This window comes from Phodopus roborovskii, unplaced genomic scaffold (assembly GCF_943737965.1).
Source record: "Phodopus roborovskii unplaced genomic scaffold, PHOROB, whole genome shotgun sequence".
NCBI lineage: Eukaryota > Metazoa > Chordata > Mammalia > Rodentia > Cricetidae > Phodopus > Phodopus roborovskii.
Window position 1 is genome coordinate 7,484,600 of NW_026125397.1, and position 22,388 is coordinate 7,506,987.

The window sequence follows — 22,388 nt, forward strand, 5'->3', positions numbered from 1 at the left end:
ATTCCTGAACATTGATTACACATGTACTTTTTACCAGAGCCAGGTTTTTGTTTGCTTGTTTGTTTGTTTCTTAAATATCCTGGATACCATTCGTCAGGGTCTAGGCCAGTGAAAATAGAATAGTAGGTTTTTCATTTTTGTAAAGGGACCACATGTTACACCAGGTGGCTGGGTTTCTGCTTTGCTCTTGGCGTTGCACGAGACCAGTATGTGGTTCATGTAGAGAGAGAGAGAGAGAGACCAAGCATACAAAGACTCTGGGAGCAGTTACTATTATTCCTTAAGAATTTGAAGCTACCACTGGGGTTTTCTGACAAAGACACTCCCTGGTTTTTCTACTTCTGTTGATGGTCCTCGATAGGCCAAGTGTGTACCTCTACGTTTACCCTTCTTTGTTTTGCTATGTTCATAGAATATACATAATAGCCTTTATCACAAAGATAAATTTGCAGGAACAAAGTCATAGGCTGCTATTTAAATCCAAGTATATAAAAAGGGATTGTTTGTTATTATGGTCAGTTCCATGCCTCCCTTCTAATATGGATAACTTCAAATCCCAAACAGAGAAGAAATTAAAATCATTCAAATATGAGTAAAATAATTAACTGGCTTCATTTTCAAATTTTTATGAACTCAGGGCTATCCACGGGTGAGAATATGGCTTTTGAGACTTGGCATTTTTTCTTGCTTTATTATGTTTTTGAATAATAAGTTTACTTTATCTTATTTTTTGGTTCTATTATTGCCTTGCTGGTTTTTTTTTTTTTTTTCCTTCCCCATTTTGGATTCCCTTTGTCATGTTACATGTTGCTAGGACCTGGATAAGGCCCAGGAGGACATACTGAAACATCAGGCTAGCATTAGTGAGCTCAAGCGCAATTTTATGGAGTCTACACCTGAGCCGCGCCCCAGTGAATGGGAAAAACGACGTATCACACCTCTGTCTCTACAGACACAAGGGGTATGTCACCAGCTGTTTATTGGTTTTGTGTCTCACTGCAGTTGTTCATCTTGTTTGCTGATTCTCAGAAGTTAAGAAAATGTTCCCACAAGTTCTTTTATATTGCTAACAATTTTTTTTTGAAATACTAACTATTAACGATGTAATATTCATTGGCCTAATTCTTAGGTACATTTTATGAATTTTAGAGTATTTCTGAAATATTTTTAGAGTAACTTTATTGTTGTATTTGAGTAAATTAGTAGTATTGAATTGTTACTTAGGACAGTTTGGGAACTAATGTAATACTGTGTCTAATAAGTTGCTTAGTTATTGACTTCTCAGATAAGGACATTTAGTTGATAAAGGACAGTAGAGCATATGTAGAATGGTTTCAGGTCATTGCTTCACCCTTAAAGATTGATGGGCTCTGTTGAAAAGTTGCAAAACATATGTTATGAATATTACATATCAATGCACGTATGAAACTTCCTGGCAACAGTAAATAGTCATGTTTCAAGAACTTCATAAACGTGAGTGGGGCTCAGATCTGCTCTTTCTTATCATGTCTGCGCCTTACCTTCACCGAGTCCCTCCTTTAGAATACATTCTCAGAGTGTCTCTGCATCCGTTCCATCCTCTTGAGCCTCTGTGAGGGTGCTCCCAGATCTCTCCTGTGAGGGACATGGCACGCCCCTCCTGAGGAGACTGATACAGTTTACTCAGCACTTTTGAAAGCTGTACAAAGATGTTGCGTTAAAACTTCATTATTTCCCTTTCATGATGTAGTGAATGTGCCCTGTTGTAGACACTTGGTTTAGCACTCTGGTGTGGCTTACTCACCCCTCCTCAGAGCAAAGCCCCTGGTAGTATTAAGTTTCCAAGTTTGTGACACTGACCAGAAGGCAGTGCTTCAAGAACCAGCAAGGAAAAGTAATTGCTGGCCTGAAAAATGCAACCTGTCAGATGGAGAGATGAGACACTCCACATGCTGGGTGTTGTGAAGGAGGAGAGCAGCATTTGCAGATCTTCTGAAAAAACAAAACAACCAAAAACCAGGGGTTTAGCAGCCTTGGCCTAGAATGTCCAGAGAATCGGTGGCTGTTGACCTAGGAAGGGGCAGCTTTCCTTCTCTGTACTATTCCATCTGCTTTGCCTCCCTGACCCACACTGTCCTTTTGCATTTGTGTTGCTATAGGTGTGATGTGTGTGTGTCTTTTTGTTGATTATGTCATTGTTTAAAACAATAGAGAAAAGGAGACCATCTTTTCAAGGATGTTCTGTCCATGAAGGAGAAGTACCTGATGGCGGCTACCCGGACAGTTGAAGAGGAAGCTCAGGCGGACAAGGTGTTCACCTTGCATCATTGGATCTGCTTCTGCTGCTCTCCCCCATGCATTTCTGCTCTCAGCCAGAGATACTTTTTTTTTCTTTTTCCATGCCAACCTAATTTTCAAATAGTTTTTGAATGTTTAAAAAAGTTAAACTCCTATGTATTAGGGGCATAGGAGTATTGAGGAGAAAAAAAAATCTGTTTTAGTCAACACCTTACATGCAGATTGAGAATAAGAAAGTACAGGAACATCATCTGTGTTAGGTGACACATAACCCATCATTTGATGTATGTGGCTTATGGTTTGGAAACTAGTCTCATGAAAATGCACTGTACATCCCTTAGGCACATGGTGCTGCTGCTAAGATACATTATGTGTGCTTTGGTTCATAACTTCCCATCACACATGGGAAGCTTTTGAATTTTCATTTTTAAGATTTGTACTCTAACAAAAGAGATGCGGATGTGCCATAGCAGCTTCTTTCTCCTTGCTCCTTGAGTGTGTGAAATGCCTGGCACGGGTGAGGGAACAAGCTACTTCTTTTCCACTCTACTTTGCTGCTGCGGATGCTTAGCCGGCTAGTTAGCAGGCATGATCCTTAGTGATCAGAGAGTTCAACATACTTAAGGACCTTAAAGAGGTGGAGCATAGCATTGTGTTAGTAGGGTCAGGAGGCGATGGCATTTAAAGTCAATTCTTATAATAAAGTAGATCAAAGCCAGGCAGTGGTGGCACAGGCCTTTTAATCCCAGCACTCGGGAGGCAGAGGCAGGCAGATCTCGTGAGTTTGAGGCCAGCCTGGTCTACAGAGTGAGTTCCAGGGCAGCCAAGGCTACTCAGAGAAACACTGTCTCAAGGAAAGTAGATCAGAAGATGTATCCTTACTAATAGAAGAGCTCATGGCAGCTGCTAAACTAGGAACTGAAATGGCCAAATGACAGGAGCTTAATAGACAGGGAAGAAGTCATCAGAGTGCCCAGGGCCCAAGTCAGTGCCATCATTTGATAGGGGCTTTTGGGATACTAACTAGAATTTTGGTGAAGATGTTTAAGATTGTTGTTTTTCTGGATCTCATGTTTTACGAATGTCCAGCCTCAGTAGCTTAGAGGTTAGAGTGAAGTTATGTGACATTTAACCAGGGAAAGCTCCTAGCTTATAAGCATTTGAAGTGACTGTGTTTCTGATGTGTGGAAACACACTATATATATCAGTCGTTCTCTAGCTATTGTTGTCCAGTTGTCCTCACCCATGAAGCATTTCTTGGCCATCTGTCAGCATGCTTTTCTCTTGACATGACACACCGCTGTAGGAAGCGTGCTTGCAGCCTGCTCAGCTTTGACCCCAGTTGAATACCGTTTCAGTTTGCATCTTTCGGATGTCTTCCTTTTGATTTTCTAGGGTGTCTCATTTGTCTTTGGATAATGATCATTCATTATTGAAAAGTGGGAAAAAAGTGCAAATATTTGCCTAAAATTTCCAAATTCCTATAGTACGAGTCTTTTTTTTTTTTCTTTTTGAGTTATTTTTTATTTAAACTGGAAACAATCTTATTTTACATGTCAATCCCAGTTCTCTCTCCCTCCCATCCTCCCATGTCCTCCCTCCCCCATCCACTCCCCAGGGAGGGGGAGGCCTTCCTGGGGGTCTTCAGAGTCTGCCACATCATTTGGGGGCGGGCCCAGCTCTCCTTGTGTCTAGGCTGAGAGAGCATCCCTCCATGGGGAATGGGCTTCCAAAGTCCTTCTGTGCACTGGGAATAAATACTGGTCCCACTGCCAGAGCCCACAGACTGCCCAGGCCTCCTGTCACCCACATAGTATGAGCCTTATAAATGTTTTTAAAAAGACTTGTTAACTTTTATTTTATGTGTATTTTGCCTTCATATATGTGTGTATACCTCGTGTGCTAAGTGCCCACAGAGGTCAGAAGAGGGAGGGCATCAAATTCCCTACGACTGGAGTTATAGTTGCTTTTGAACCACTGTGTGGGTGCTGGGAATTGCAAAAACAAGTGTTAGCCATCTCACTTCTCTCTAACCCCTAGGTGTTTTTTCCACACCCCCCTCCTTGGGGGGTGTGTGTGTGTGTGCGCGCACGCGCGCATGTGTGACTGTGAGTGTGTGAGTGTGAGAGAGAGAGACAGAGAGAGAAGTGCCTTGTTTAAATAGATTGACTGTTCAAAATGGCTTTGGTTTGACCATGAATAATTTTGGGGATAGATCAGAAAATTAGAAGCCAAAGGATTTTTAGTTTTTAATGGTAAAATAACTATTGTGTATCCTCTTGTACATCGTGAGAGTTAGGATAACTTACATTATATTGTGAATCTTTGAGAGATTGTCTACTCAGTAGTCTTAAGGTCTTCAGGGGTGGTGGTATTGAGGGTTGATTCCAGGGTATTGAACATGCAGGATAAACCCTGTATCAATGACATACCCAGTCAGTAAGATACTTTTGAAAATATTTGATTAATTCAGTGCGTAACACTTAAATTCCACAATCCATACTCCCTTTTTTTGTTTTGTTGTTGAGACAGGCTTTCTCTGTGTAACAGCTCTGGCTGTCCTGGAACTTGCTCTATAAACCAGGCTGGCCTCAAATTCACAGAGATTACTTGCCTCTGCCCCTAAGTGCTGGGATTAAAGATGTGTGCCACCACCGTGGAAATTTCAGTTTTTATAGCTGAAGGTCAGAAACTTCTTTCTCTGCTGTAACTTTTAAGAACTTACCCACCCTCCCACACCATCCTCCTAAGGTCATTGAAGAGCCCTTTAAGGCCTCTGGAGAATGTGGTTTATTAAGAAGTCTCACAAAGTTCCACACAGCAGGGGTGGGAGGGGGTGACTTTTCTTGTTCATCCTTTGTGGCGTTCCAAGTTCTGAGGATAGTCACAGCTTGTCCATTGTCCTCACAGGCTGACTAGGAAGTTGTGTAAGGGATAGAAATGTGAAACTTAAGTTATTTGCCTTACTAGATTTTCAGACAGATGAGCTCACTGAGTACTGAATTTTCAATTCTAGAATTATCTTAATTTTTTTTTAACTGTTTGTTTTGGCCTCCCCCCAACGGTGGAGGACCCTCCCAATTCTGTTCAGAATTCTTGTTTCAGTTGTGTGCAGTAGAGATCATAGGCGGTAGTGTGGTTACAGAAGGCATTGCACAAAATATGCTCTATTAAGTGGGCAGAATCAGAAACCCAGAGTTGCTCCAGCACAGGGAAGGAGTGTTTCCCTGAAAATTCTCTGCCAGAAAAGGAGAGGGCAACCTGAGAAGTCAGAGTGGGGGATGGGGGGAGAGTTGGGGTACCCTGTGTCCCAGCATGGCAGTAGGAATGGTGTTGGAGCTGGCACATTTTCTAGAGGTTCTCAGGCAAGGTGCAAAAGCTGGCATGCGGGAAACCACAACGCCTGCCCCCATCTCCAAAATTCTTACCTTTCCTTTCATTGTGTGCTGTTCTGTTTTTCTTTCCCGTTTAACTGTTCCCTTCTCTTTGTAGGTCACTGCCCCATCTATCCTGCTGTGTTGCTAACTCTTTGCTCTTCCTTTTCTGACCTCTAGAGCCTAGAAGAAGAGATAACATCAATTTTGTTTAGTGGAAAGGGCTTTTCTCATAGTCTGAAAGCCTCCTTCCCTTCATCCACCACTTGGACAGCAGAGGGCGCTGTTGTGAACTCTAATGCGCCTAGAGAAAAGCTTTCTTCTTCGCCCTTCTCACACTTGCCTGAGGTGCATTTTACTTTGTTTCCCCTGATACTAAAAGCCACATACAAGAAATATTTTTCTTTCTTATTTTTTTTTCTATCTTGAGTATTTGGGTCACTTCCCCTTCACTTTACTAGTGAAATCACTGCCATTCAAGAAATAGTGAATTTGAACATGAAGTAGATCAGATAATTTCTCCTATTTATTCTTGTTTAAAAAAAAAAAGACAAACAAACAAACAAAAAAATCCCCTGTCTAAATTTAGGAAATTGTTTAAACCACTGAGGCTCAGAGCTGGAGTTACCAAGCAGCAGAAGGAAAGTGTCGACCAAGCGGATGCTAGCTAAGTGCTTGCAGACCTCCAGTTTCCAAATCCCACATTTGAGGCGGTCTATTTGAAACAGCACTCACATGCCCGCCAGAGTTCCTGAGCTAATTGTGTTGGGATGACACTCTGGAATCCCCTGAACTTGAGCCAAACCTGTCTAGCCATTTGAGGCTACGTAATAATGGTTATATCACTGGCCTGTAATAAGCCTGAAACATCTGCTGTAGAAATGCTCTGAACACTAGGTATCTTCATCTAGGAAGTGGTTTGTAGTTAAATGTTAATTGCTTATAAAAACAGACCGATGGCTTTCATTAATATCTGAAACTTGTGGGTGTTCAGCAGAACTGGAAAGGTGACTCTTATTTTGCTAATCACATGCTTACATGGTGTGAATTTTGAGCACCTCAAACATCAAATGACGATGCATTTCAGAGTGACAGGTTAGGGTGCCTGTGGCATGTGTTTGTAGGTGCCACAGAGACTTGTAGCATTTAGCTCTGGGTGTCCCTGCTGCTGGGACTCAGGAAAGCCTCTGTGTACAGTTAGTATCCAGCAGGTTCAGAGGACAGTGCCCTTCTACATCAGTGGGGATGCTACACACCGTGAGTAAATAGTGCTACTGCTCACACCTGAATTATTTTTCAGTTAGATCACTAATAGGAGTGTCATGAGGTTGTAAGCCTGTTGCTCTACTTTATTTGTACAAGTGTAAGGTAGTGTGACACTTTAAAAACTTTAAATGGAGCCTCCGCCCTAGTTAATACTGGACCATAGTAATGTATGTCACTCCGTATTCAGTATACAGGTGTTAGATAGAATGGTAAGCTGCTGTTTCAAGCAAATAGAAATAATGTGCTCCCAAGAAATAGGCATCCACAGGGGTTTGCAATGATTGTCTTCAGTAGTAAACTTGGCCATTTCAGTGGTGATATCGAATAGCTAAATCCTAAGAGGAAACGTGGGACAAATGTTGACACCCACACAGATGTCTGTATTACAAATTGAGGAGTTAGTAACTGTCTGGAACGAACGTTTATGTTAATAGCCATTCAAAACAAAACATGATTTTGCCCAGTCAAGCCCACACCCTCCTCCCAGAGGGTTTCTCTGTGTAACAGCCCTGGCTGTCCTGCAGCACGCCGCTGTAGACCAGGGTGGTCAGACTCACACATACATCAGCCTCCCCTGTGCTGGGATTAAAGATGTGTGCTACCACTGCCCAGCTCCAGGCTATTTTTTAAAAAAGCATTATCATCACCTCTACCCCCCAAAAGAAAGAAATCGTTGATGCTGTACTTACTTAGGTATAATTACATATTTTTTAAAACATTTTCAACTTCATAAATCGGGCTTATTATACCTACAGTAATTTTTATTTTTGTTTTCAAGAATATTGGCTGTTTTTGTCTTTTGTTTCTTTTTGTAAGCCTTGTGGCATTTGACAGTTGTCTCTGTGACCTGAGCATGGGTGTCAGTGGGGTTGGTTCTTGCTGTTCTGTGTTTGCATTGTCACATGTCTGTCTCGGTGGTTGCTGAGGTAAACCATATTGATTTTGTGTCCTCGGTTGCTCTTTGTTTCACAGACTCGCACGCCTGTATCGGAAGGGCCTTGCACTGGAGCCAGGGACGCTGTTAAGGTTCCCTTTCCATGTTAATGCCATGCCTAACGCCTCCATCATCTCACGTTTCCCTGCCTCCCTTTCAATCAGCCATCATAATCATCTTTGTTTCTCCTCATGACATGAATCTGCCATCAGTTAATTTGCATTCCCGCAGTTTTTATTTATTCATCTATTTTTGTTTCCCCTCATCCATCTTTCTTTTTTGCACAGAGTTCACATGAGACTCTGAATGTAGTGGACGAGAAGAGGCGGGCAGAGGTTGGGAAAGACGAAAGAGTGATCACTGAAGAAATGAATGGTAAAGAGAAACCAGCTGGGAGTGTCCCTGGGGAGACTCGTAAGGCAGAGCCCGGGACACAGAAAGACTCGGCCTCCCTGTCTTCTGAGAGCGGCGGCAGCGGCAGCAGCAGCGAGAGTGAGGAGGAAGATGTGGGAGAGTACCAGCCCCACCAACGAGTGACCCCGGGCACCATAAGGGAAGAGCAGGAGGAGGAGGAAGAGATGGAGGAAGAGCCCGGCCAAGCCGCCAAGGTAGTAGAGAGGGAGGCAGCGGTGCCTGAAGGCACCGCAGGCAGACAAGCAGAGGCCAGTGTCCTCACAGTAGCAGCAGAGGCCCAGGCAAATGTAGTTGCCCAAAAGATACCCGGAGAGACCAGTGCACCCGGAGGCACTGTTAAGCAAGACACGAGAGAAGAGGCAGAGGAAGAGCAGCACAGAGTTAACGGAGAGGTGCCCCATGCTGACATTGATGTTTTACCAGAGATTATTTGTTGTTCAGAGGTAAATGAGAGTGTCAAGCATGAGCTAAACTGTAGCGCTGTTTCTCAGGTGGAAACGCCTGCATTCCTTCGCCTTTCCCCTGGTTCTCCTTTAGCTTTTTCAGCAAGAATCTGACTTTCCTGTCTGGGAAGAAGTGGGAAGCACTGCTTTGTAAATCTGCAGCTCAGGGCATAGTCTGCAGCTTCTTTGCTGCAGCTGGATTACCCGTAGGGTAAACTGCCAGGACCATGTTCCTTTCCCTTCCCCTTTCCCGTTTCAGTTTCTCTTTGCATGATTTGGGAGCTTTTCTGTCTTTCTTTGCACTACTTCCTCATTACATGCCTTTTTTCATTGGCTTATGTAGTAAAGTGTGTGTGCTGTTGAAAGATGGTGGGTTTAAGTGTGCATGCTCCCGATGTAATGATTGGATTTGACGTTGTGGATCATTCTCTTACTTTTCCTTCAAGCTCACAGCAGGTGCTGTGAAGGCGGCTTCGGCAGTGGTAGGGACATTATTTCTTGAATGTCACTGTGGTTCCTGTCCTTAGAGTCCAGGCAGAGTGTGATTTGGTTAAGAGCCTTTTCCTTCTTGACATCCAAGGGCTAAACTAAACATTCAGTAGACATGCACTCTTCATGGTCTTACATCAGTCCTGGATTATTTGCAAATCGATTATTTTGTAGCCTGCCTATATTAGATATGTCTTGTCTTTTATTTTCAAGAAAGAGAATCTTGCATATTCCTCTCAGATTTAGTTTTGATCAGTAGGGGCAATGTCTTTCATGGGATAATTTACTTACACGGGAATGGCTCTTGATTCCAGAACACCTACAGTGTTGGGATTTATCAGCATTTACTCTCTGATGGAGTAGACAGTCTTTAAGTGGCTTTGTTTTGGAGTAAATAGGTTACTTTAAATTTCATATTTCACTTCAGACATCTCAAGAGTCTTTTGAGCACTTTTCCATTAAAATAATTATACCTGGTGGGAGCTTTCTGTCAAAGGAAGTGTTATAATATTTGGTAGTGCTGTAGTCTGGTATATGTACGCATGTATGCTCAGCAGTGTTAACAGACATTGGAGCTCTCAGCATGTTTAAAATCTTTCAGAGCACTTACTGCAACACTGATGGATTAATTTTAGACAGAACATTTTATTGTACTTAATGCAAAAGAAAGTGAACTTTTAGATGAGTGTAATTGAAAATAATCATACTTGAAAACATCCAAATAGCCTTTCTGATATTGTTATATTGGGGGTGGTGGTAAGGAGTAAATCTTGGCCCATGTAGCTTACAATTAAAAATAATAAGCCTTTGCATTGTGGTTCTTTGAGCTTTAGTGAAAATAGAGATAGTTACCTTTAGTGCATTCTATTAGGTTTCGATTTTAACAGCTTCTTTTTTTCCTAAAGTGTACATGTGTCAGTATATGGCTTAGGACCATCTCAGTTTGAAAAGTAATACAATTTAGGGAGTTATTATTTCGCTTATCTCTCTCTCTCTCTCTCTCTCTCTCTCTCTCTCTCTCTGTGTGTGTGTGTGTGTGTGTGTGTGTGTGTGTGTGTGTGTCTGTGTCTGTGTCCACACACGCTTATGTACTCATATTGTTTGAGATATACTTAAAGGTTTGTCTTTTACATTTTTTTATTTTAGGTTATTTACTTTTTCTCTTCCTTTCCGTGCATGGCTGTGTGTTTGGATATTTTTAACAATTTCTTTTATAGGTTCCTTTAAACACGTCTACTTTATGACCATTAGAATTTACCTTTCCCTTCCTTTTCCACCTCAGCCACCAGTGATAAAAACAGAGATGGTAACAATTTCTGATGCTTCACAAAGGACAGAGATCTCCACCAAGGAAGTCCCCATTGTTCAGACTGAGACCAAAACCATCACATATGAGTCCCCACAGGTACAGAAGCTCAGCACTTGGACTGTTTGGGTTCCCTTTTCTTTTACGGTGTCTTTCCCCCATTTCTAACTTTGACATAGCTTTTCACACTTTGTGCCTGCTCTGTTGCTGTCTTAGATTTAGACAGAGAGCTACAGACCTCCAAAGTACTGGAGATAGAGCCCTTCTAGTAGTGTGTGACCCTGAGTTCAGTCCCTGGTACCTAGGGAAAGAAACTCCACAATTAGAGATGAGGAGTAAGTCCATATTGCGGCCATAGTACTTTTGTAGGAGAGCTGTCCATATGATTAGTTAAGACAAGCAGCAGAAGTCCTACCCTATAACTGTTGGGCCTTTCTGGCTTGTTGTATCTAAACTGTGTGTGTTTTTGGGAAGCAGATGACCTTGCAGTGTTCACCAGCTTCCCCCTGCTCTGACTTCACAAAAGCAGGCCAAAGAAACTCATACTTTATTCCAATATTAGAGGCACCCATATAACTTTATCCCCTTTATGCTGGGTCATCTTTCTTAGGCATATGTAGTCATTTCCATGCAATTGATGTCAAAATGACTATAAGAACTGTGTGCATGATTTTAGGTCAGCAGACACTGGTTCTGCAAAGATTTTAAATAAGAAGGCTGGAGAGATTGCTTGACTTATGGTACGGTGCTTGCCACACAATCAGGACGACCTGAGTTCAGATCCCTGTTCAAAGCTGGGAGTGGTTCTTGCCTGCAACCCCTGTACCAGGGAGAAGGAGGTGCCTTGATCTTGCTTGCCAACCAGTGCTGCTAAATTTGATTGAGCTGGTCATCTTCAGCTTCAGTGAGAGAATCTGTCTCAGAAACAAGGTGGCCAGCAATTGAGAAAGACACCTGGCATTGTCCTCTAGGCTCCACAAACTCATGTGTATGCACATACACACATAAACATACCAAACGGGTTCATCATTTCAAAATGGACATGTTCAAAAATGTATGGTGATAGTTTACCTTTCTCTGGCAGGATTGCACTGAGGTGAAGGATGTCAGATCTCAAAATATTTTTTTAAGAGACTGAATGTGTACATGTATGGAACATATCTCAAAAGAGTTTCAAACATGTTATCCATGTGTATGCGTAGATCCCACATTAGAGCAAACAGGTGTCTTATCATGGGCAGGTTTGTGAGAATATTGCTCTATCTGCTTTGTGGTTAGTACCCTTAGAAAGCTCAGGTGCCTGTGGCAAGTTTGGGAGGGATTCCCTTGTGGTAGTGTCAGGAAATAAGCAGATATGTTTGCGATCATAACATAAGCAACTTAGGTATTAATTTACTTCATTATTTTTCCTGGAAAACTCTAGAATCTTCTGTCTATTCCAGTGTTAAAGCAAATAAATTAGCTTTTTTAAAAATATACACAATGGGATGTGTGTGTGTGTGTGTGTGTGTGTGTGTAGATATATAAATGCATATATATATACATATGTATATACACATGTATACATACATGGAGTGTGTCCACATACATGAGTATATGCACTCATATCTATGTATGTACTTATGAGTTACCAACCATTATAAGAACTAATTTTTTTATAAGTTTTACAAAATATATTAGAGATAAGCAAATACCCAATTCATTCAAGTTCAGTTTGTCCTTATCAGGTTCTGTTATCAGTAAGCTGAGAAAATGTTTACCTATTTTTACCCACCTGTGCTTAAAAAACAATAGCAAAGTCAGTACTTCTGGTCACTGTGGAAACTTCTTCACCTGGCTCTCCGCTTGCTTTCTACAAATGTCCTCAGACAAATCCTCTTCACTCGTATACAACTTACAGTCCCAACTTCTACTTTGTTCTGCCTCCTCTTTCTGCCACAGGGTTTGTTTCTGTACATTCACTGATTTTCACAGCTCCTCTGTTTTCAAGGCCAGCTGCTTTCTGGACCATGAACCACTACAACCAACATGCAAAGGACAGGCAGATTGCATCTCCTGCCAACTGTGGAATCTTAGAAGATGCATACTCAGTGGGCGGGGTCTTTTCTGACATGATGGAAGTTAAGCATTACTTTGTATTTTTCCTCCAACTATCCAAAGATTGATGGCGGGGCTGGTGGTGATTCGGGCACGTTACTGTCTGCACAAACCATCACATCTGAGTCCGTGTCAACAACGACAACCACACACATCACCAAGGTAAAGCAACCTAGGGGGACCCTAGGGAGAGGATGGTACATGGCAAACAGATCTTTTCTGTATTATTCCTTTGTTCCTGTACACACTTCTAAGTAATACACAGACAGTGCCAGTGGACTAAAATGTCTTTCTTTAACCTATTTACAGTTTTATAAAGTACAAGAGGGTAAAAATATGACTAGTTATATTTAAGACATGGATAGAACTATTTCAATAAAATGTGAGACTTCTCTCATATATTTAAAATTCTAGTATGTTGATTTGGAACATATTACCAGAATGTTTTCTAAACATTTAAGAATATATAATCAACCCATGTAGTCTTGGCTTGAGAGCATCAACTGTATCTGGGGCTTGGATGTCTAAAGGTCATGTTTCACTCCAGACCTATTGAAACTGGGGGTGAGGGGGGCGATTTTCAGCTGATTCTGATGCATTCCAATGCAATTCAAGGCTGATTTTCCAGTATTTGACTTTGCTTATATTTTCACATTGGATTAGTGCTTTCGATGGTCTTAGATGTGTCTGTTATGCCCTTTCCACCCCATGTTTCAGTATAGTAAACAGCAAGCAAAAATAGCAAGCAATTTGTGTTGTGAATTAAAAATGCAGGGTATGTTGGTACACAGTTTAACAGATATCCAGCCGATAGAGCTAGTGATAAGCTTTATTTCTTAGTTCAGTGTCACTGTGTGTGATTGGTGTCTGCCTGTGTGTTTTCTTGGGACTGTGGTTTGGCCAGTGCTCACTTCAGAGGTCTTCTCCAGCCTGCCCGGGCACCCCAGGCACTCTTAGCTTGACCTGACCGGTTCCTCCGTGAGGCTGTTCATTAAGGGTCTCCTTCACCCCAGTCTTTCCCCACAGCCTGTGCTCAGCGCGTTCTGTGTCCATGTGCACGACCATACATGGAAGCAATCATGGTGTCCATGTGCACGACCATACATGGAAGCAATCATCGGATCAAACTTTTAATGAAGATCTCATTTGTTTTCCTTAAGTCAAATGAAAGTTTTGTTTTTTTTTTTTTAATTGTACTAAATCAAATGAATGAACTCACTAAATGAATCTGTATAAATGGAATCAAGCACCAAAACAGTAGTATCATACAGTGGCCTAAAAGGGAAGACACACCTAAAATGTTTGTAAGTCTACAGATGCCAAACAGTTATTTCTTCTTTCTATTCATATCCTTTTCAAAAATTGACCAACTGATAGGGAAGGAAGTCAGGGAATGTAATAGATTATCCCAGTGGAATTAGTTAGATTTTTTTAAAATGTCATCTGTTCCATTTTAATCTCACCGGAATCTTGGTATCTTAAGGACTGTTTTCAAGTAAAGGGCATGTATGGATGCTGTAACTTTAACAATAGGACTCTGTGGAACCGAGAAGTACAGCACAGAAAACACCTAGAGCCTAAGTCTTGCACTCCTCTGTATTCTGGTCTTTGGTCAGAAGTTGGAAGTAGGGCTTTGCTTTTCTTCTCTGCTTGCAAGCTCTAGTTACTGTTGTTTCTTCTTTCTTTGACCTTTAGACTGTAAAGGGTGGAATATCGGAAACAAGAATTGAGAAACGCATTGTGATCACAGGAGATGCTGCTCTTGATCACGATCAGGTAAGGCCTTCCCGTTACATCTGTGTGCATCGCCTGGATGGATCCAACTCCTAATTTTTGTGGCAAGACACTGCACAGCCTGTGCTGTGACAGCCTGTCCTGTGAGCTCTCCTAAGCACATCAGCACAAAACATGAAGAACTATTTATCTTCCACTGGGTTAACATGCAAGATGATGGGGACTTGGGTGACCAATAGGAATTGACATTGGCCTGATCTAAAGATAAGTAATCACATATTTTAAAACAAATGGCAGTTATTGACACTGCCCTAAAAAACAAGCAAAAAGCCACCAAGGTTTCTTAAGCCTAGTTTGTTGGCCATTTACAAGTGATTTTGTAGCATAAGAAAAGTTGGGCTATCAACCACTAAGTATTTTTCTAAATTATAGTTTGAGGTAGTAGCGGGGAGGGGGGAAGATTATCTTGTTTCTTTCAAAATGAAAACTTATATTTTGTTAACCAAATACTCAGCTCATGGTTGTTGTTCTTCTGCCCCTGGTAGGCACTGGCTCAGGCAATTAGGGAAGCCAGAGAGCAGCACCCTGATATGGCGGTCACGAGGGTAGTAGTGCACAAAGAAACTGAGTTGGCAGAGGAAGGAGAAGAATAAGGTGAGACTGGCCATCCACAGCATTCCCTGAGATCCTGTGCTGTGCAATTTTATATCAGAGTCTTTGCTTTCTTCAGTTTTGCGTGGTTTTCTTTGAGCTGTTGTTATCTCCAAGTGCACCTGCTCAAATGTGTATAATGGGAGTCTCTGTGGTCTGCTGGTTATCAGGTGCAAATCACTGTGCAGTGTATATATAGAGGCTGCTAGCAATTGACATCCCTCCTCTCCATCAAGTGTGTTAGGGTAGTCTGTAATTGATGTTCACAATGACCTTGCAGGATGGGGCTGTTAACTGTTATATTAAAGAGAGATTTGTCTTGTATGAATGAGATAACGAGCTAAGCCTTTAAAATCTATATGTTAAAAAGTGTGCATTAAACAGTGATCTGTAAAGAAAGCAAAATGCTTATATTACCTAAAAGTTGAAAGTTTTAGTTGGACCACGGAGGGAAAGTAATGATAAATGATGTTTAATATAACCAGTAAAAAAGGATTAATATTCCCAAAAAGTTAAAGCATTATTAAGAAAGTGTAAACATTTCTAGAGAAAAGCAGACTGAAGAGTGTACTGGTAAACTGTGTGACAACTAAGTGAACTATAAACAAGAATATTTACTTACCGGATTGCTTACGTCAGTAAACATTTAGTCTATGGAACATTTTTCACTCGTATGGCAAAAAATTATGTTTGGAAGGTTATGGGAAGAAACTATATTTGCACACTCATGTATGTTATTTCTGAGAAGACAGTTTGGCAAAACCTATCTCAAAATACTATCTTTAAACCCTTTAAGAACTGAATGGGGGCTCAGCAAGTAAATTTGCTTGCTGCTGGCTAGACAACCTCAAGTCAAACCCTGGAAGAGAAATAGCTCCTTCAAGTTGTCCTCTGACCATGAAATGTGTGCTATGGCAAAAACACTCTCACACAAACACATATATGTGCAGACAAATAAATATAGTAAAAATTAAAAGTAGTAAATACTTAGGGATGTTTGCTGATAAATACTTAGGGATGTTTGCTGATATTCCACTTCCGAGTCTGTTATATTGCATCTTTTAAGAAGCCAGTCAGATTTATCAGTGAAGGGCCTATATGTACTATAGCGACACTAGCATTAGAGCCAATGACGTGTTAAGATCAGACCAACCCACACTTGTGTTCTAGTAGTAAGACCTGAGACAATTTAAATGACCAACAGTATTGGAATTAGCACACTAGTAGCTTCTATTCGATGACTAAAGAGTTCTTGATGAAATGTGTAATTGTGACGTTTATCTGTTAGGATTTTATAAACCAGTCCTTTCACATAGAGACACAGGAAGATTACTTTAAAAGTCCATACTTTGAGCAGTCAGAGGACTGATAACTCACAGGAATGGTGAGACCATGGAGTGCAGCTTGTCCATCGAGGGAAGACCTTACTAGTTCACAGCATCCATGCTGAGGTTTTTATTTTGCTAATTTAGTCGACATGAAGTGATATGTAACTGTCATTGTAATTTTAGTTTCTTCCTTACCTTTTTGCAAGATTATTAGCCACTCATTTTTTTCCTGTGAAAATAGGAATAGCCAGAAAACTCAAAACATTTCTGTGAAATACTTAAAAACCTTTTTTTTTTCTTTCTTTCTTTCATTTATTTATTTTTTTTCAAATGATTTATTTTTTTTTAGGGGGGTCTGATTGTTTGCTTTTTTGTTGTACCACATTCATTCCTGTTGCTGTCAGAGGCCAGAAGGGAGCATCGGATCCCCTAAATTGGTAGTTATAAGGCACCGAGTGGGTGCTGGGGTTGAACACAGGTCCTCTGCCTGTGTACAGCAGTGAGTACTGTGAACCACTCAGCCATCACTCCAGCCACCATTTATTGATTCTTAATACTAAGTCTGTATGATGTTTTATGTTAAAAATATTGTGAGGCTCATGGTGTTTCTTTCATTACTAATGTAATTGAATTCATAAGCTTTATGCCCTTTTTATACTCTGGAGTATTAAAGATACTTTTCTTCTGAATATGTCAATATTAATGATGCATATGGCAAGTATCATGCTTCCATCACTTGCTTTTCCTGGCTGCGTTTCAGCTCTGCTTTTTAAATAGCTGGTCCTTTCTCTCTAAGCTGCAGTGTCACAGCTCAGCTGCTAGCGGGGAAGGTAGGCTTGTGGCTGTCAGGTCCCATCGGTCCGTGCGCATTTCTGCCTCATTGTTTTCATCGTGTGTTGTCATGCTGGGTCCTGATAGCTATAGGATGTAATGTGTGCCCCCGCTTTGGTTTCCTTTGTTCCTTCTTGATTCTTCATTGCCATGTGGGTTAACCTAGATAAAGACAGTTAATAGTAAAGCCTTCCCTCGTAGAGCCCTGGGATCATCAGATAGACATGGGGAGAAAGAAGATAAAAACCAATGGAAGGGATGTTGCAGATAGCAAATTCTACTCTAAGGTTGTCTCCAGGTTCCAAAAGAGCAGGAAAGATTTGCTGAAAGCAAGTATGCCTGCCTTTCTATGTTGTTAGTTGGTAGGTCTTTACATGCAATGTTTGAGTGTAGCAATAGCATTTTTTTTACCGCTGTGTGTTAGTATTTATCAGTAGTGTATATGATTGATTGGTTTGTTGGTTCATTGACTGAAAGTACCATAGTGATTAGGGCAATTCTTAATACAGAAATTGAATGTCTCTGTATTTAAGAGTAATGTTGAATTTAATTTGGAAGCAAAATTAGGAGTGAAATACCACACAGAAAAATCTGTAATATTTATGACATTGTTAGCTAATATTCCTGGGGACTTGCTCTATGTTTGACATTGTATCGAGACCGCTATTAATTGTTCTTAGAGTCAGTTGTAACTTGTGAGGACATTGAGGCTGGAGATTCCTTTGTGTGGCCCAAGCCAGTTAGTTGGTGACTGGCTGAGCTAGAAGGATCATTTGCCAGTTGGATTCCACATTCCACTAGGCTTTGCTGAAGGATCCATCACAGGAATCTTTCAAATAAATTCCCACACAATATACTTGGATTTATTTTAGAAAAATTCATTTTGGGCAAGTCTCTTGAGTTTTTAGCTTTGTTATGAAGCCAAATGAACAAATATAAAACTATTTTTCTTTATAAAAGAAAAAAAATCATGTTTAAATAGTCTAGTTTTTAAGGTGAAAGAATTATATCTGCTTTTCCTGCATGATGGGAAATAAGTGGAGAAAGAAAAACTGAATTTAAATGTGAGTGAAAGGTAGAATTATCTTTAGCTTTCATCCTGTAGCTGGTAACTTGTGCATGTTACCAGGATACAGGTGCCCTTCTGTGTCCCCCAGGGGAGGGAAGATGGTTTTATCTCTACAAAAGGTGAACAGATGCCTTGAGGACAAAAATTATTGGGAGAAGCATCTTAAAATGGACTGTTCCACAAACAGACCGTTACATGGCTTATGATCCTGGCAAACTTTGAACTGAGTTTTTGTCTTCAGAGTGGAGTTGTGTTAGGGTGCCTTCCACTGGGTGAAGCACTGTGGAGAACATGGGCTCACGTGGGCACCCAAGTACTGAAAGAATATAGAGCGTCTTGGCATGATCCATCTCCTGCATTGATAGGCTCCAGCAAACCAGGAAAAGCAAGCACTTCCTGCTCTCTCCATTCAGGAAATGGCAGTAGCTTAGGGAGAGCACTTTGTGTAAGCAGTTTTCAAACTTAGCGAAGTGATCGTTACCCACAGTTCTGATCTTCATCTCTCAGCTCAAGCACATGTCCACGGCCTTTGCTTTGAGGGTGAAAAGGGTGTGCGTTTGCCAGACATGGTGATGTACAATTGTGACCTTGCCAGTGGCAAGGCTGAGGCAGGACTGTGAGTTCAGAGTCAGCCCTGACCTTTCTCAGAAGAAAGGGGCGGGGTCATGCCAGGACTCTGATGCAGTCCGATTGGTGGGTGTGGTGTTTCCGTTTGATACTTGTCTAGTACTGAGACTATAGCGCCCGTGCCCTGAAAGAGGAAACCCTGTCTAGTGTGACTGATGACTGTGGAAATGGCGGGGACTGTGGTCTCCAGAAGGCGTCGTCCTGGCAACCTTCAGTCTATAGAGCACACTCTCTGCATTGTGCTGGTAATGCAGACACTTTAACAACTACCATTTCCTGAGGTAGTCTAGTGGAAATTCAGATTCTTATAATGTAAATAATAGAAATTGCTTGAAATATAAAATTAAACATACAAATTAAAAACCAAAGAATAAAAGGTTCATCTTTAGAAATGGCTACCATGCCTGTCTACACAGAACTCATTTGTAATTTCAGATATAATTGTATTGTATCGTACATAAATATTTTATTTCTGTTTTCTGTATTCCCGATTCTATCATTGCTCTGTGTTAATTGAAATTTCTTTAACTCCAAGACCTTTGTATTTTTTTTGCATAATTTTCTTTCGTTATTTTGTAAAAAGGGAAAATACAAAAAAAAAACCGTTTTTCATTTTTATTCAGACTTCTCCTTGGATAAGTGCATTACCATTTAAAGCAGTGTTAAATGCTTTTAAAAACCAATTTACTGCTGGGCATTGGTGGCTCACGCCTTGAATTCCAGCACTCAGGAGGCAGGGGCAGGCTGATCTCTGAGTTTGAGGCCAGCCTGGTCTATAAAGTGAGTTCAGGACAGCCAGGGCCACACAGAGAAACCTTGTCTTGAAAACAAACACACAAACTGTCTCCCTTTACTGAGGCTGTGCCTTTAGAGAGAGATTGGAACACTCTGTACACGAGCCTCGCTCTTTTCAACTGTTCCGCAAGGTGCACCTGTGTGAGCCTCAGGCCAAGTGTGGGAACAGCATGTGCTCGTAAAGAATTTGAGCATGGAATTAGACCTATAATGAGGTGTGTAGCCACACTGACCCATTTTTTCATTGACCAAAAGAGGGGGACACAAGCTCAGGAGTGACTGCAGGGGTTAGAAACGTTTACGAAAATTGCATAATCCAGGGTGGGCTTTGTTTGCTTGACCACAGTCCTAATACATTTAACATGATCCATGAACTTAATACCATTGACCTTATAATAAACTCTATGATGCTGTGAAAGTGAAGATATCAATGCCTGTCAATTTGTACTAACAGTATAACAAATGTGTCCAGACTTCTAAAAATATGAAATAAAATCCTGTCCTAAAGTAAGAAGGTTAGGCACAGTGGTGCACCCATTTAATCACAGCACTTGGGAGGTAGAGGCTGAGATCTCTGTGAGTTTGAGGCTAGCCTGCTCTATAGTAAACCCCAGGACAGCCAGGGCTATGCAGTGAGGGCAGTGAGGCCCTGTCTTTAAGAGAGGGAGGTAAGTAGGTAGGGAGGGAGGTAAGTAGGTAGGTAGGGAGGTAAATAGGGAGGGAGGGAGGGAGGGAGGGAGGGAGGGAGGGAGGGAGGAAGGGAGGAGAGAGGTCTGTGCACAGGAGACATGGCTTACCCAGCAGGCGCAGTCCTTGTCCACCCCAGCACAGGCAGGAAAAGGGAGAGGTTCTTGAAGTGCTTTGACCCTTACCTAAAGGCAGGATGCCTCATTTTTTGGCTGGGAAAAGTGTTAACCATTTAGACCTAGAATAAAAAAAAAAAAAAACTTCTCCCATGTTAAGTTTATTTCTTAGAGATACAAAAAAGAGAGAGAGAGAAAAAAAAAACGAATGTGTATTTACCAGTGACATTAGTGGCTCCTTGCTTGTCTCTGTCCTTCTTCAGTTTAGAATACATGCTGTGTTTTAATGCAGGAAGAACCAAGATGCATGGATGTATAAATAAGGAACTATACAAAGGAAGTTACTGCTCAGCCATCTAAAACAAATGAGGAGTCCGGTGTTCTGTCATAGGCATCCAATTACTAATAGTTAATTTATGCATGTAAAGATGTAATGAATGCATTTGACACTAAAATGCAAATGCCTTAGATTCTAAAAGCTGCTTGGAATTCTAGAAGCAGGTCAAGGTTGCTATTTGTGATTTTTACCAGAAAAATTAGCCTATTACACTGTTTCTATGATTTCACTGTGACTAAATGGGAGTAAGGGACATTTTAATGTGTGTCTTCATGTTAAGTTCAGTAGGTCTTGAAGGTTTTTCTTCAATATGTAGTGCCTTCTGTTTCCTACACATTCCTAGTTTCCCTGTGATATCATTGAAACAAATACTTTTTGCTCTCTTTTCTAATTTTATGGCATTTTTGATGGAAACAAATTTAAAGGAATGAAGTGGCACAAAATCCAGATAGAGAGAATGTCATAAAGCATGGAAAATGTCATTTTTACTGTAGATTTTCTGAGATAGCTGACATTGATCTTGTTTTTTTATCTCCAATTTTAATAGTGTATCTAACCTGTTTTTTCTAAAGCATTATTTCAGCAGATGAAGGGGTTTGTTTTCTAGTCTAAATTAGACAGATCAGGGGAGCTGTGTTAAACAGATTCACCAGGCAGAGCACAGATGTCAAAGGGCAAGAATAGGTAGTGTGATCAAAGGTCACTGATAACCGGCTGTTTTCCCTCACCATCCCGTGTTTCTCTTTGGGATTGTTATCCTGAAAGACTTTGCTTCTGTTGATTTCCCTGCCTAGACTCAGGCAGAGTACTAATGAGTAATGAACTAGCCTAAGGAAGACAGCAGGGTGCGAAACAATGCATTTGATTGGTCATCTTGCCCCGAATAATCAAGACCTTTTACTATTATCTGTGCTGCTTCTAAATAATGGGGCACATTTTTCCCCTATCAAAATAAGAATTTTCTCTCACCAATACCACGTACATTCTGATTTATTTTGGGAGTGTTATCTTCTGGAAGGAGCATTAATGTCCACTGTCCTCTACAATTAATACATTTGCCAGAATTTCTGCCAAGTTGAAATGCAAAATGAAGCAGGTGTGTGTAAGAATCTTTAGTAGCTCAGGGGTGGTAATCATCGTTAGTGCCCTGGTGCTGCCTGTGATGCGTGTAAAAATCTTGGTGGCTCAAGGATGGTTAATCATCTTTAGTCCTGTGTGCTATGTGCCTTTGACTATGCGCTTGTGAGCTTCTCTGAGACACTTCTTTTTTTTTCTGATACATCTGATTTCCTTATACCTGTTAGTCTTGCTTGGATCCCTTTGTGCTAACTCATAGATCCATCCTATAGTCCTAATGGCTCACACAGGCTCTATGCCTACCCTCTTCCTTATTTTAAGACCCAGACTTTGTAATTTTATAGGAACACTCTTTTTAGTTTTTGTTTTGTGACAAGGTGTCACTATTCTAGCCTTGGCTGACCTGGAATTCACTATGTAGACCAGGATGACCTCTAACTCATAGAGTTCCACCTGCCTCTGCCTCTTGGGTGGCCATTCATCCTCAGTTACACAGACAGGTATTTTTGCCCAACACTATTCTGTGGCAACAACTC

General features: G+C 41.1%; 1 protein-coding gene across 29 annotated transcripts in view; it reads left to right on the forward strand.

The window, feature by feature from the left end:
• The window catches only part of Epb41l2 (erythrocyte membrane protein band 4.1 like 2), a 155,883-nt gene that overhangs the window by 130,956 nt on the left and 2,539 nt on the right, over positions 1–22,388 (forward strand). For 7 of the 29 annotated variants that reach the window (XM_051175410.1, XM_051175416.1, XM_051175415.1 and 4 more), the window contains 9 exons: positions 815–961; positions 2,191–2,289; positions 5,832–5,999; positions 7,890–7,943; positions 8,139–8,708; positions 10,480–10,602; positions 12,664–12,762; positions 14,296–14,376; positions 14,880–14,988. In XM_051175410.1, coding sequence (XP_051031367.1) covers positions 815–961; positions 2,191–2,289; positions 5,832–5,999; positions 7,890–7,943; positions 8,139–8,708; positions 10,480–10,602; positions 12,664–12,762; positions 14,296–14,376; positions 14,880–14,987 — 1,449 coding nt within the window. In that variant the 3' untranslated portion in view covers position 14,988. The remainder of the gene's footprint in view (positions 1–814; positions 962–2,190; positions 2,290–5,831; positions 6,000–7,889; positions 7,944–8,138; positions 8,709–10,479; positions 10,603–12,663; positions 12,763–14,295; positions 14,377–14,879; positions 14,989–22,388) is intronic. The other 22 variants (XM_051175425.1, XM_051175427.1, XM_051175428.1 and 19 more) reach the window with 15 other exon arrangements.